At 39.0% G+C, this 14525-nt stretch overlaps 2 protein-coding genes across 4 annotated transcripts in view; one reads left to right on the plus strand and one right to left on the minus strand.

The window, feature by feature from the left end:
• The window catches only part of RANBP6 (RAN binding protein 6), a 292381-nt gene that overhangs the window by 155109 nt on the left and 122747 nt on the right, over positions 1–14525 (plus strand). The window lies entirely within an intron of this gene.
• Positions 1–14525, minus strand: part of IL33 (interleukin 33) — a 34286-nt gene that overhangs the window by 2969 nt on the left and 16792 nt on the right. For 2 of the 3 annotated variants that reach the window (XM_081236864.1, XM_081236865.1), the window contains exons 3-8: positions 10701–10808; positions 4213–4338; positions 3518–3658; positions 2265–2372; positions 1337–1387; positions 351–448 (exon numbers count right to left, since the gene is read on the minus strand). In XM_081236864.1, the coding sequence (XP_081092990.1) occupies positions 351–448; positions 1337–1387; positions 2265–2372; positions 3518–3658; positions 4213–4338; positions 10701–10797 (621 nt within the window). In that variant the 5' untranslated portion in view covers positions 10798–10808. The remainder of the gene's footprint in view (positions 1–350; positions 449–1336; positions 1388–2264; positions 2373–3517; positions 3659–4212; positions 4339–10700; positions 10809–14525) is intronic. The other variant, XM_081236866.1, reaches the window with a different exon arrangement.

Raw genomic sequence — 14525 nt, forward strand, 5'->3', positions numbered from 1 at the left:
AGAAAGGATTTGAGTCATTCTATATAGCAGTACTTCTCAAACTTTAATGTACCTATGAATCTCCTGGAGATTTGTTAAAATGCTGATTTCGATTCAGTTGTGAGGGAGCCTGAAAGTCTACATTTCTAAAAAGCTCCCAGGCAATGCTGTACTGCTGGCAGAGATCAAACTTTCAGTAGCAAGGCTACACATGCCATTTCACTCCCTTCCATGTTCCAGGAGCAAGTTATTAATCATAACTGATTTTGTTTTATGTACAATAGCACAAACAAAACTTCTTCTTCAAAGTAACCCAAATCTGCACAGATGAGTAGAGTCAGTCATGACAGTTAGGTGCATATTTCTATTACCTCCACAGAATGCTCCTTACTGTTGGCATGCAGCAAGAAGTCTTTGTCTTTTGTGGGGCTCAAGTTTACCATTAACTTCCGATGATCACCACCACCATCTTGCAATTAAAAAATGCAAATTTTAAAGTTAAGAATTGTAACTCATTTTAATTTAAATGAATTTAAGGAAAAGAGTCCAAGATGTCATATAAAATAACTACTTCATTCAACAACACATCTCTTAGAAATACTTGTACCCAGATGAAACTAAAGAGTCATTGGACAGTAAGGGGTAATTCTAAGTCCCCTTAGGAGAGAGGTTAGTTTTCTTATATACTATTAGAACACTAGTAGAATTGTGACTCCAATGAGTATTGCTCTAGTTGTCAGTTTCCCTGTCTGAATAGAAAGCCACTGATGGTTGTCCCCCAATATCCAACTCCTCTTTTTGTGTAATAATGGAATGTTTCCCAGCCTGCCTTCTTGTAGCTAAGTGTAGCAATATGTCTAAGTTCTGAGCAAGATAAGGTGAATAGAAGTGTCAGGTGCAACTTCCAGGTTGCGTCCTTAAAGGGAAATAGAACTCATATAATACATCTGTCTTCCTCTGTCCTGCTGAATGGATATTTTCATGGTGGCAAGGAATCTTGAACCATGTGGATGTTGGCAGAGCCACAGAGAGAAAAGGAACTGGGTCTGGGCAACCTGTTGAGCAGAACTACCATTCCAGCCCTGGCTAAAACAGAAATAAAGTTTTGTATAACTTAAGACACTATTATTCTGAATCTCTGCTAAATGTAGCCAAACCTTTATCCTAATTATTAAACTGCAAAATGGATGAGATGGAGTATATCCATTTAGAATCTTAGATCCAAGATTTTTACCATGAGTTTGGATTGGAGAGAACCTTCTGAGACTGCTTTCCTTTCCCATGGAGGATGTTTGGATTTGTCTTTACCCTAAATTTAGGAATTCAAGCACTAGAGCTACCCAGCTTTCGAAATTACCTGTTTCACTTGAGGGGAATTGGGAATCATAGTAACGAAGTAACACCTTGTCTGAAAGAGAATGAATAAAATCCCTTTGGTGAGATACAATTTTATCAAATGGTCCAGTTTCAACATATATATAACATCAGAAAACATCCTCTTCTTTTATTGTATATCAATAAAAGCAAAACTTCTGTGGTTTTGAGAAAGGTCTTAAAAATGCATAAATATATTCTGAGGAATTCTCCAATAACGTTGGTATTAAAATATTTAAAATGTTGTTCATAGCATTGGTATATTCTTTTACTAGACTTTATACTTTAGTGATACTGATAAAGCTGGAAAGACCTAGTAGATAATTTAGCGATAGCAAATATATGTGGTACCTCTTTCCACATTTCACAACAGATACCACTTCTCAATATCATCCTTCTTCCCTGATGAATCCTGAATAAGCTTTTTTTTTAAAACTTATTTCATTTACTTATTTTTGGCTGCGTTGGGCTTTTGTTGCTGCACGGGCTTTCTCTAGTTGTGGCGAGCGGGGGCTACCCTTCGTTGCAGTGCGCGGGCTTCTCATCGCGGTGGCCTCTCTTGCTGCGGAGCACAGGCTCTAGAGCGCAGACTCAGTAGTTGTGGCGCACGGGCTTAGTTGCTCCGTGGCATGTGGGATCCTCCCGGACCAGGGCTCGAACCCATGTCCCCTGCATTGGCAGGCAGATTCTTAACCACTGCACCACCAGGGAAGGGAAGCCCCCGAATAAGCTTCTGAATCCTCCTCAATATAGTGATATTCAAGCATCCCCTGCCAATGCATTGGAGCTAGCACATAGCATGAAATCTATTTGCCATGTCTGAGTTAATCTATTGTTTATGGTTTGGTAAATTTATTTTTTTACTTTACTAGTCATCATTATATCATTAAAGACAAAAGGAAATATTCTACCTTTCTCTTGGTCTTTTCCTAAGTCATCAACATAGATCTCATAATTTCCATCCTCGAAAACAAAAGTAATGTATTGATCGTTGTATGTACTCAGGGAAGCAGAATGTTCTGTAACAAGTAAAAATCTTGTCATTAAGAATTCAAAAACCTTGTTTCCATGAAAAATTAAAAAAAATTAGAAATTAAAAAAAAAAGCCTTCTCAATGGGTTGTTTGTTTCTGCAATTTGAGTTGCACTTTGTCCATCACTGTTGGATAGATGAAATCCTCTGGCACAAACTTAATGTAGCTAAAAGGCTGAGGTGTGCCACCTGAATGGGATTAAAGATGCTAGCATCCTGCATGAAGGCCATGGTAGGCCATGTTAGTGTGCTTATGGGAGGGTTTAGTGGGGAGAAAGAAGTTGGAAAAGTTATAGACTTTGCCTGAGGAAACCTCTGCTTCCTTACTCCACATGATCCAGGGAATTATGGGCAAGAAGGGGCTGTATTTTGACAGACATGGATAAGTGAATACCCATCTGTAAAGCATGGAGTTACTCAGAGACTTTCAACAGTTCTGGAGAATGCAGATGTGAGCCTCATTCTGTCTTCTGGCTAAATAACAGTTACACTTAAAACAGTACTCTCAATTTTTTTTTAATATACGAGCACACATAGAAAGTGATAATATTTCTACAGCATGTTGGGGTAAACTGGAGCAGATTTAGAGACTACATATATAGGACCTGGAGGAAAAAATCATATTTTCTTTATAGTATAGAATTATGCTAAAGAAAATAATATATAAAAAATTAAGAATATTAAATATTGAATATTTGCACAAGTATGTGATATAATTTAAAACCATTTTAACAACTATTTTAAATACTTGAGTTGAAATTATATTTAAAAAATATAATAGCTCTTCCTTTTCTTTCATTGTCAAAATGTTGAAGTTTGGGGAGATAATGTGGTTTTTCCCCCAAAGGATAATGTATTTTTCTCAGGAATAATGTATATGAAATTCCCATCCATAGCAAGCATTTCAAAATAATAATGGAATGCTAACTATAGAACGCACATGCATTGTTGGAGCAACTACCCTGTACTTAGTTTGGATACCACTACATGGGCACATCAGCAACAAATGGACAGAAGTTTCTGATATATTTACTTGAAATTGTAGACTTGGGGCTGCTTCCTAGAGTGGCACTTCCAAGGTCCGTGTCTTACCTCCTCCTCACCCTCACACCACCCCTGTGACCAGTCTTACCTTTGATACTTGGAAGACCAGTTGCTGTAGTATATTTCTGGACCCTAGTTTTATCGAAGGTGAAGCTCTTCACAGACTGTCCAAGGTGTTCCAGCTCCTGACAGGCAGCGAATACCAGATGTTGCTCTTTGTACTTTTTAGCTGCAGGACAGGTGTAGGAATAAGACTGGACTGTCAGTCCTCACTCTGTGCAGACCCCTCTCCCATCTCTCCTTTGAGGATTTCCAGTCGAGGCTGCTTGCTGACAATGATGACTGACCCCAGGGTTTCAGTCACCCCATGGTCTGAAGGAATCAATACCTCCTATACACTTATATCCCAATAGGGCACACCCACTGGAGTCCAGGCAAAAGAAAACTAGTCACTCATGGTCTCAACACCCAAAAAGCAACCACTATTCATTTTAGTTTACTTCCTTTAAATGAAAGAAAAATACACTTAAAAATACTGTAAATATATTTATAATTTTGTATCCTCTATTTTTACTTAATATTATAGCATAACCATTTCTCCCATGCTATTAAAAACTCTATATGCCCTTCTGAAAATGGCTAAAAAATAGTTCATCATCCTTACTCTTTTCCAGAAGGAATTTGGATGAGGAAAACAATTATGTATCTTGATGTGGTAAGTGAAGGCAAATAGATGCCCATCATTATGTTGAAAAATTATCAGGAAATGCAGTTTCTCCTTACCTGTTCTTGGTGAATGCCTTTTGGTGGTTTCTTTCCTAAAGTAACAGGTCTTCTTTTCTATTTTAAGGCCAGAGCGTAGCTGCATAAAGTACATGGGGCAAACTTCTTCAGCCTTCTGTTGGGATTCTGAGCAATTGAAAAAATTGTGATACCATTTCATTCCATCCACCTTTATCCTTTTACAAACCCTGAGTGTACCAGACCAAGAAAGCAACTACAGGTCCACAGTATCTTATCAGAAACCTTGGGGCCAGTTGTGTTTCAAAATTCAGAGTTTACTAGATTTTAAGATTGTCATGTAGACCATATATTATATATAACTAGAACACCCAGCAGGGACTAGGGCAGCACCTCATAATAAAAAATTAATAATTTTATAGTGAAACAGGAAAATTTACATAAAGTGAAATAAATAAAGACCTCATGTGGTTCAGGTCAGGATTTTACTGTCAAATGAGTTCAGGTCATATTTTGCTGTCAAACGAGATACGAAAAACTTTAGGTCTTTAGAAAATATTTTGGTTTCAAAATTGGTTTAAGGGAGTGTGGATCTACATCCAACATATAGCAATTTTTGCCTAACTGAGGGGGAGCTCGTTGATCATATGAAATCTACAATCATTTCTACTTATCTAGAATATACTTTTAGTAATTTTGGAGAGATGACTATAGTCTATATATTGATACTAAAAATAGCCGACCATGTTAGGGAGCTTTCTGCCTATGTTTTCTTCTAGGAGTTTTGTGGTTTCAGGTCTTACATTTAAGTCTTTAATCCATTGGGCGTTAATTTTTGTGAGTGGTGTAGATAGGAGTTAGGTTTCATTCTTTTACATGTTATTATCCAGTTTTCCTAGCACTATTTATTGAAGAGACCATTGAGTATTTTTGACTCCCTTGTCAAATATTAGTGTGTCTACAGTGGGCCAATCACTGTGCTGATAATTCTACATACTGTTTCCTTTAACCCTTCACAAATAATATTGCAAGATAGGTATTATTCTCTTTGTTTTACAGATGATGATTTGAAGTTCTTAGCAGTCATGACACTTGCCCAAGGTTACAGGTCTGGTGAGAAGTTGTGACTCAAGTGTGTCTAATATCAAAGCTATGCTTCCATCTACCTCCATCTAAAAAAATGCTACACTACAACTTTAGGGAATAGCAAAATGCAAATTGAAATTAAATCAGTTGAAGTAAAAAATATATAATCAGTTATTCAGTAATTCTTATTTCATTTATCCAAATAAAAATTAAAATCTCAAATAAAACATTAAATTTGTCACTTGGAAATCATAAAAAGCCTTTCAAAGTCAAATAGAAAAGAAACACTTGAGTCATAGGATCTCAATTTCCAACATTATAGTAAATGAATTATCATGCAATTTATGCAATATAGCCAAATTTCAATTATTGACAGTAATTCAGAAAATGAAAATAATTACTTGTGATTTGAGATCCATTCTATGATTTTTTTTTTATTCTCAAGAAGATTTGCCTTCCTAATATGCTTTACAAAGTTAAGTGGAATAAACTTTTGTTAGTTACTTTTTTGTGTGTGTGTTACGCGGGCCTCTCACTGTTGTGGCCTCTCCCGTTGTGGAGCACAGGCTCCAGACGCACAGGCTCAGTGGCCATGGCTCACGGGCCCAGCCGCTCCGCGGCATGTGGGATCTTCCTGGACCGGGGCACGAACCTGTGTCCCCTGCATTGGCAGGCGGACTCTCAACCACTGCGCCACCAGGGAAGCCTGTTAGTTACTGTTTTGAATTATCTATATCTTACTTCCAATTCAGATAGGCATCTACCTTTAAGTATCTTCAACTGTCTGAACAGGGCAAGGCCATTAAATCATACTCATTCACCCTGGAAATCCTTAATATTCCTTTATAATACAGATATGTCAGCTATGGTATCTCACATTTATATAGTGCAAAGATAATTTACAAACCTGTGCCAGAGCCAACACTGAACTTGGTCTCCTGACAACTAATTTAATACAATATGTCATTAATTACATGTTTTGTGCTGGTCTTAGCCTGTCAATAGCCAGTGTTGTTTTTGGACTGGCTGTTAAGGTTCTTATTATGATTGCAAGATGACCTTCAGCAATAACCATCAGGAAACTGAAGAAATAAAGGTTAATTAATTATAGGATCTGTAAATTACACTGCATATCTGGGACCCCACCGAGAAGTCACAGGTAGAGAGGGTACACGGGCGTGGGGTTCTGCTTTTATTGGGGTTGAAGGTGGGAGCCTAGGATAGCGAGAGTTCGCTATTTATTGGTGAATTTAAAAGCAGGAATTTAAAGTGTGGGAAGAGAAAAAAAGAAAGTAGTCCAAATGGCCAGTTATGAAAATCAGCGAAGATCTCCTTTTCTTTATCTAGTCTTGTGGCTGGCCGTGTATTTATTTGAGATAGCCATCTTTGAAGTAGATGCCTCTTTGAAGTGGATACCTCTTTGAAGTGCATGCCTCAGCAATCAAAGCTTAAGTCGGGCACTTGCCTTACAAAATAGAAAAACAAAATCCAGCTGTCAGGGTTTACACTATACAGTATCACATTGTCTCTTCAGAGTTAAAAGGCATAAGATGATGCTCTAAGCATGCTCATTCCTGTATGCTTCTCATTGTGTGTAGCATCCCATGAGGTATCCCATGCCAAGTATGTCTAATATTGAGAGTGGACTCTTTGGGGAGGAGGATATTGGTCTTGGGTAGTTAGAAGTGAGGGTCATAGCACTGGGGAAATATTATGGATGTAGAAGAAGAGAACTGGGGGCTAAATATGTGAATGTAAGGGCTAGCATCTAGTGAGACAAACACTGGGTATAATTCCTTGGGGGCTGACTGTGTTTGAAGTATTTAAAATACTTTACATTGGGAGAGTTTGGAAGAAGGTATACTTTGGTATTCGGGGCAGCTGAAACTGTGGTGTGAGGGATGTGTTCTTGGGAGGAAAGCATGAAGCTGTCATGGCCATGGGAATTCTGTAGAAGAGAGTGTTCCACTAGGGTCAAAGAGCCAGCTCAAACTTATGAAAAGGCTGTTGCCATTTCCTATGTCTCCATCCTGCTTGATATCTGAGGGCAGTGTATTTATATGGCTTTTAAGGAAATTCTCATAAGCAGTTTCATCATAGCAACTGCATGATGAAATCCCTCAGGCCTTTCTGGTGAGTAAATGGGAATTGGCCTGGAAATCTTTTTGTAGAGCCAGACCATGGCTGACAGGAACTACAGAAGGGAATCACTTCATCTTTCATTTTTTCCCCAAACACTAATTTTACCAAGGTCTCTTTGCCCTGTTTACTACCTTTGACCCATTTGTTGCATTTGACTTGGGGATCACATCCTTCTTTGAACCCTTCTTCCCTTATTGTTGTATCAGCTGTCTCCTTGGATTCTCCTTGTTTCCCTCTGATCAGTCCGTCTCTGTCTCTTTGTTAGTTCTTCCTTCTCTGCCTGATCCTAAAATTTTGGTGTTCCTGAAGGTTTTGTCCTTTGCCTTTTTTTCTCACTCTAGGCTTTCTTTCTGGGCAATCTTGCTTGCTCCAATGACTTCAATCATCTTTTTATATGTTGATGACTCCCCAAACTGTAACTCTACCTTTGGTCTGTCTCCTGAGCTTTATATCTGTTGCTCTTTCTCTACAGAAATTTTGATACCACAGGGCATTTTGACTAAAGTTACCTTAAAGCATGTCTATTTCTGTCTATGTAGAGCCTTCTGAATTCTGGACATCTCTACCTGAATGACCTACACATACCCCAAATGCAAATATACTCATAATAAAAAAACAAATTCTTTATCTTTTACCCCCAATATATTCCTCCATAATTCCCTATCTATAAAAACAGTACCTCTCTCTGACATTATCTGCCCAATTTTTAAATCAGAAAGCTGAGAATTATTCATTTTCCCCTCTCTCCATCCTTCAATTCATTCGGTTTACCTTACTGATTTCACTCTCTGTACATATCTGAATTTTAGTCTTTCCATTCTGTCATCTTAGGTCAGGCCCTCATCACCGGACCCCTAAGATGAGTGCAGTAGACCTCCGACCAGTTTCTATTTCTACTCTTGCCTCCTTGCTCTATCTTCACTACTACTAACATGGTCTTTCCAAAATAAAAATGTCTTGTTTTTCCTCAATTAAACATTTTCAGTTGGTTCCCTACTGTCCACAGGATAAAGTGAAACCTCCTTCACTGTAACAGAAGATCTTCTGTGGAGAGCTGAAAACTAAAGGGGGTGATCCCTACTCAGTTCTACCTCCAACTATTGCCATGTAGGGATATGGGCCCATTTGTTGCTAGATCTTCAGATTTTTTGAGAGAAACCACACGTTCAGACTTTTATGCAAAATCTCCCAATTTTAAAATGTTGTCTCAATTAAAAGACAACAGTAACACTATTCAGGCCAACTAAAATACTCCTGCTGGATAGATATGTCCCAGGGCTCCCATATTGTGACCTTTGGATAGATACATAAGGACACTGTATTTTCAGGGCAGGGAAAGGGTTGATGGATGTGGGGGAGAGGAATTAACAGAGGAGAATGGCCTGACCCTGAGGAGTAGCTTCCTAGAAACGGGGAAGGAGATGAGTTTGGGGAGAGGCTTTACTCTAGCTCATGAAGTCCCGTACCCTGTTGGCACTAGAGGTGAAATGCCCTGGTGCTGATCAGAACTCATGTGGGACCTGACTGTATGGATACCTGTAGTGGTTGGGTGTTGCGTTTTATGGCTTTGTGATTGTGTAAGATCCTGCTAGCCCAGGGGAGGAGAAGGAATTAAAATGAACTTTGTTGTTTGGGGGCTCAGAGCAGTTTATTTAGAAAAATAAGATGTGACATTTCTTGCACCTTGAGTTTTGAAAAGCAGTTCATACCTGTCACACACCACACAGGTATCTGTTGAAATTTTAGCCAGGAGTGTTTAAATAATGACAATTATAGTATTAAACTGAGCCAATATTGTTGGAAGGGAAAATCTGCTAAGGAACCATAAAAATAATGTGATGAAATTTGGGATTATCTTTATCATTGTTTCTCTGAATGGTGTAAATAAGCTGTTAGGGCCACTGAACCCTGACAGGTGGGGTTACATTTTCATTTTCCATCAATGCCAGCAACTCTGGTGTATATTCCAGCCTGCTCCCTCCCTCATTCCAGCATCTACATAGAGCCCACATCTCCTAGGGTACAAAGAAAATTCATTCTTTATTAAGAGGCAATTTGGGGACACAGAGTCACTTCTAATGAGTCACTGTTCCTGCAAGGAGCATTTTGACTCAAACATAAATAAAACAACTAACTTAGCTGTGATTTCCTGGTGATTCAGAAACCATGGTCCAATTACTGGTTTTCCTACTTACAAAAGAAGAGCATGGGTGGGCCAGAGCCTCAGGGAGACAGAAATGATATTCTTTAACACTGCTTTCCTTCTGGCCTAAAATGTTCAGGGAAATGCAGAAGAGCACAAAGGACAAAGGTATGCCAGTCCCCCCTACCATTTCTCATGCTCTATTTTCTTTCTGGTCCACCAGAGCTCTGTTAATTCTTTTGTGTTACTGCTCTCAAATGAAAAACATGAGAATAAATTTGCATAATTCTTTTCTAGGATAAGTAATTTTAAGAATCAAAGATGTTAATAGTCCTTTGGTCTTAAAGCTAAGGCTACTACCTGACTTAGTTACTTTTCAACTTATTCCAAACACTTTGAGTTTGCAATTGGACAGACTTGAGCATCATTTGGTCAATTCTGCTTTATTTGGGTCCTGGATTATTCAAATATATTTGCTTGTTATTCTCTCCTTTATCAGAAGTCTCAAGTCAAGACCACAAGCTTGACATACCAAAGGTCTTAAATGTTTGTTGAATAAAAGTGGGTCCGTTTAAATTTTTGTTAGGAAATCTGGGGAAAAGGTTTTGGGATTTGGTGGCAGGAGGCATGGGTAGAGAAGGGGTTAATATGAAGGACCATAATGATGTTTATCACTATTAGCAGGTTTAAGTCATCTGAGCCAGTCCTGTTCTGTGATATATCAAATAAGCAAAAGTTGGCCAGATACAGTCTGTTTAAAACCAGCACTGGGCTTCGCTGGTGGCGCAATGGTTGAGAGTCCGCCTGCCGATGCAGGGGACACGGGTTCGTGCCCCGGTCCGAGAAGATCCCACATGCCGCAGAGGGGCTAGGCCCATGAGCCATGGCCGCTGAACCTGAGCATCCGGAGCCTGTGCTCCGCAAAGGGAGAGACCAGAACAGTGAGAGGCCCGCGTACCGCAAAAAACAACAACAACAACAACAACAACAAAAAACAGTACTGACTGTGTTACACATTTATGAGCCATCCCTTTCAATTTCAGCTCTTGTATTCTTAGTAGTTTTTGGTAAGGTAGAGTGTATAAACATTGGAATAATAAAGATTTGGTAACAGATAAAAAATAGTGTGTAAAACAATCAGAAAGGCTTAAGTCCTTACTTCTCAACTTTGGAGATTTTACCAAGGCTTTACCTGCTGAGCTGTTCATCTTTGCTGGGGAAATTTTGGTGGTTGAATACTTCATTTTAGGCTTCATTTTTCAGGCTTCTGTTGGATTAACATATAACATTAGTTCAATTGTCTCAACTTGAAAACAAACAGAAACAACTGTGGCTAACTCAATATAAAATTGATAACATAGCCACATAGAGAAAATAATAATTTCAGTAAAATTTGAACATCATATTCTGAATATATATCTATACTAGAAATATAGTGAGAGGACAAAAAGAACTTTAAAGAAATCTTAAACTTTACTTTGTGGGTTTGTTTTTAGTGGAAATATTGGTATTGAAATTCTAGATTGTTTTTGCTATACTATGGAATAAAACAAATGTATTGGTGTTATAGGATTTTCACTGCAGGGCAAAGGAGATATAAATATAAAATAAAAGAAGAAGGGAAAATCCCTGTAGTGTAAAATTTGAATTAGCAATATCAGTGTGCCCATATCTTAGTTTCCACATACTTTCTCCACTAAAAGGAACCAGGATTCTAGATCTGGGCTAGGAAAGTAGAAGTGAACATTGAGTGTCTTGTTGTGCCATAAAGCAGTGAGTCATTAAAAAACTAGTCAGATTATGTCAAAAGGACACAGGAGCCCTTTGAAGGGTCTCCTGCTGGGCAAATTTGGCATACTTTGTGCATCAAAAAAATGATGGTTGCTACCTGGGCACTTTGGTGAGGCTAATGGCAGACTCTGGGAGGGCTCACGCCAAGGAGTACTTCCCAGAACTTCTGCTGCCAGTGTCCTTGTCCCCATGGTGAGCCACAGCCACCCCCCGCCTCTGCAGGAGACCCTCCAACACTAGCAGTCGTGTGGATGACAGGCTTTTGGTGCTCCAGCCGGGCATCAAGGCTGTGACTCTGAGGTGGGAGAGCCAAGTTCAGGACACTGGTCCACAAGAGACCCCCCAGCTCCATGTAATGTCAAACAGCAAAAATCTCCCAGAGATCTCCATCTCAATGCCAAGGCCCAGCTCCAATCAATGGCCAGCAAGCTACAGCGCTGGACACCCTATACCAAACAACCAGTAAGACAGGAACACAACCCCATCCATTAGCAGAGAGGCTGCCTAAAATCATAATAAGGCCACAGACACCCCAAAACACACCACCAGATGTGGACCTGCCCACCAGAAAGACAAGATCCAGCCTCATCCACCAGAACACAGGCACTAGTCCCCTCCACCAGGAAGCCTACACAACCCACTGAACCAACTTTAGCCACTGGGGACAGACACCGGAAACAACGGGATCTACGAACCTGCAGCCTGCAAAAAGGAGACCCCAAACACAGTAAGATAAGCAAAATGAGAAAACAGAGAAACACACAGCAGATGAAGGAGCAAGGCAAAAACCCATGAGACCTAACAAAGAGGAAATAGGCAGTCTACCTGAAAAAACAATTCAGAATAATGATAGTAAAGATGATCCAAAATCTTGGAAATAGAATGGTGAAAATACAAGAAACGTTTAACAAGGACCTAGAAGAACTAGAGCAAACAGTGATGAACAACACAATAAATGAAATTAAAAATTCTCTAGAAGGGATCAATAGCAGAATAACTGAGACAGAAGAACGGATAAGTGACCTGGAAGATAAAATAGTGGAGATAACTACTGCAGAGCAGAATAAAGAAAAAAAGAATGAAAAGAATTGAGGACAGTCTCAGAGACCTCTGGGACAATATTAAACGCACCAACATTCGAATTATGGGGGTCCCAGAAGAAGAAGAGAAAAAGAAAGGGACTGAGAAAATATTTGAAGGATTACAGTTGAAAACTTCTCTAATATGGGAAAGGAAATAGTCAATCAAGTCCAGGAAGCACAGAGGGTCCCATACAGGTTAAATCCAAGGAGAAACACGCCAAGACACATATTAATCAAACTATCAAAAATTCAATACAAAGAAAACATATTAAAAGCAGCAAGGGAAAAACAACAAATAGCACCCAAGGCAATCCCCATATGGTTAACAGCTGATGTTTCAGCAGAAACTCTGCAAGCCAGAAGGGAGTGGCAGGACATATTTAAAGTGATGAAGGAGAAAAACCTACAAGCAAGATTACTCTACTCAGCAAGGATCTCAATCAGATTTGACAGAGAAATTAAAAGCTTTACAGACAAGCAAAAGCTAAGAGAATTCAGCACCACCAAACTAGCTTTACAACAAATGCTAAAGGAACTTGTCTAGGCAGGAAACACAAGAGAAGGAAAAGCCCTACAATAACAAACCCAAAACAATTAAGAAAAGGGTAATCAAACATACATATTGATAATTACCTTAAATGTAAATGGATTAAATGCTCCAACCAAAAGACATACATTAGCTGAATGGATACAAAAACAAGACCCATATATGTGCTGTCTACAAGAGACACACTTCAGATCTAGGGACACATACAGACTCAAAGTGTGGGGATGGAAAAAGATATTCCATGCAAATGGAAATCAGAAGAAAGCTGGAGTAGCAATTCTCATAGCAGATATAATAGACTTTTTTTTTTTTTTTTTTTTTGCGGTACGCAGGCCTCTCACTGCTGTGGCCTCTCCTGTTGCGGAGCACAGGCTCCGAACACGCAGGTTCAGCGGCCATGGCTCATGAGCCCAGCCGCTCCGTGGCATGTGGGATCTTCCAGGGCCGGGGCACGAACCCGTGTCCCCTGCATCGGCAGGCGGACTCTCAACCACTGCACCACCAGGGAAGCCCTAGACTTTTAAATAACAACTATTACAAGAGATAAAGAAAGACACTACATAATGATCAAGGGATCAATCCAAGAGGAAGATATAACAATTGTAAATATTTCTGAGCCCAACATAGCATTTCCCTTATGTATTGAGGTGCTCCTAACAGCCATAAAAGGGGAAATCGACAGTAACACAATAAGAGTAGGGGACTTTAACACCCCACTTTCACCAGTGGACAGATCATCCAAAATGAAAATAAATAAGGAAACACAAGCTTTAAATGATACATTAAACAAGATGGACTTAATTGATATTTATAGGACATTCCATCCAAAAACAACAGAATACACATTTTTCTCAAGTGCTCATGGAACATTCTCCAGGATAGATCATATCTCGGGTCACAAATCAAGCCTTGGTAAATTTAAGAAAATTGAATTTGTATCAAGTATCTTTTCCAACTCAACGCTATGAGACTAGATATCAATTACAGGAAAAGATCTGTAAAAAATGCAAACACATGGAGGCTAAATAATACACTACTTAATAACCAAGAGATCACTGAAGAAATCAAAGAGGAAATCAAAAAATACTTAGAAAAAAATGACAATGAAAACACAACAACCGAAAACCTATGGGATGCAGGAAAAGCAGTTCTAAGAGGGAACTTTATAGCAATACGATCCTACCTTAAGAAACAAGAAACATCTCAAACAAACAACCTAACCTTACACCTAAAGCAATTAGAGAAAGAAGAACAAAAACCCCCCAAAGTTAGCAGAAGGAAAGAAATCATAAAGATCAGATCAGAAATAAATGAAAAACAAATGAAGGAAACAATAGCAAAGATCAATAAAACTAAAAGCTGGTACTTTGAGAAGATAAACAAAATTGATAAACCATTAGCCAGACTCATCAAGAAAAAAAGGGAGAAGACTCAAATCAATAGAATTAGAAATGAAAAAGGAGAAATAACAAATGACACTGCAAACCTACAAACAATAAATGCTGGAGAGAGTGTGGAGAAAAGGGTACCCTCTTGCACTGTTGGTGGGAATGTAAATTGATAC

This window comes from Mesoplodon bidens (assembly GCF_964165515.1).
Source record: "Mesoplodon bidens genome assembly, chromosome: 6".
Lineage (NCBI taxonomy): Eukaryota > Metazoa > Chordata > Mammalia > Artiodactyla > Ziphiidae > Mesoplodon > Mesoplodon bidens.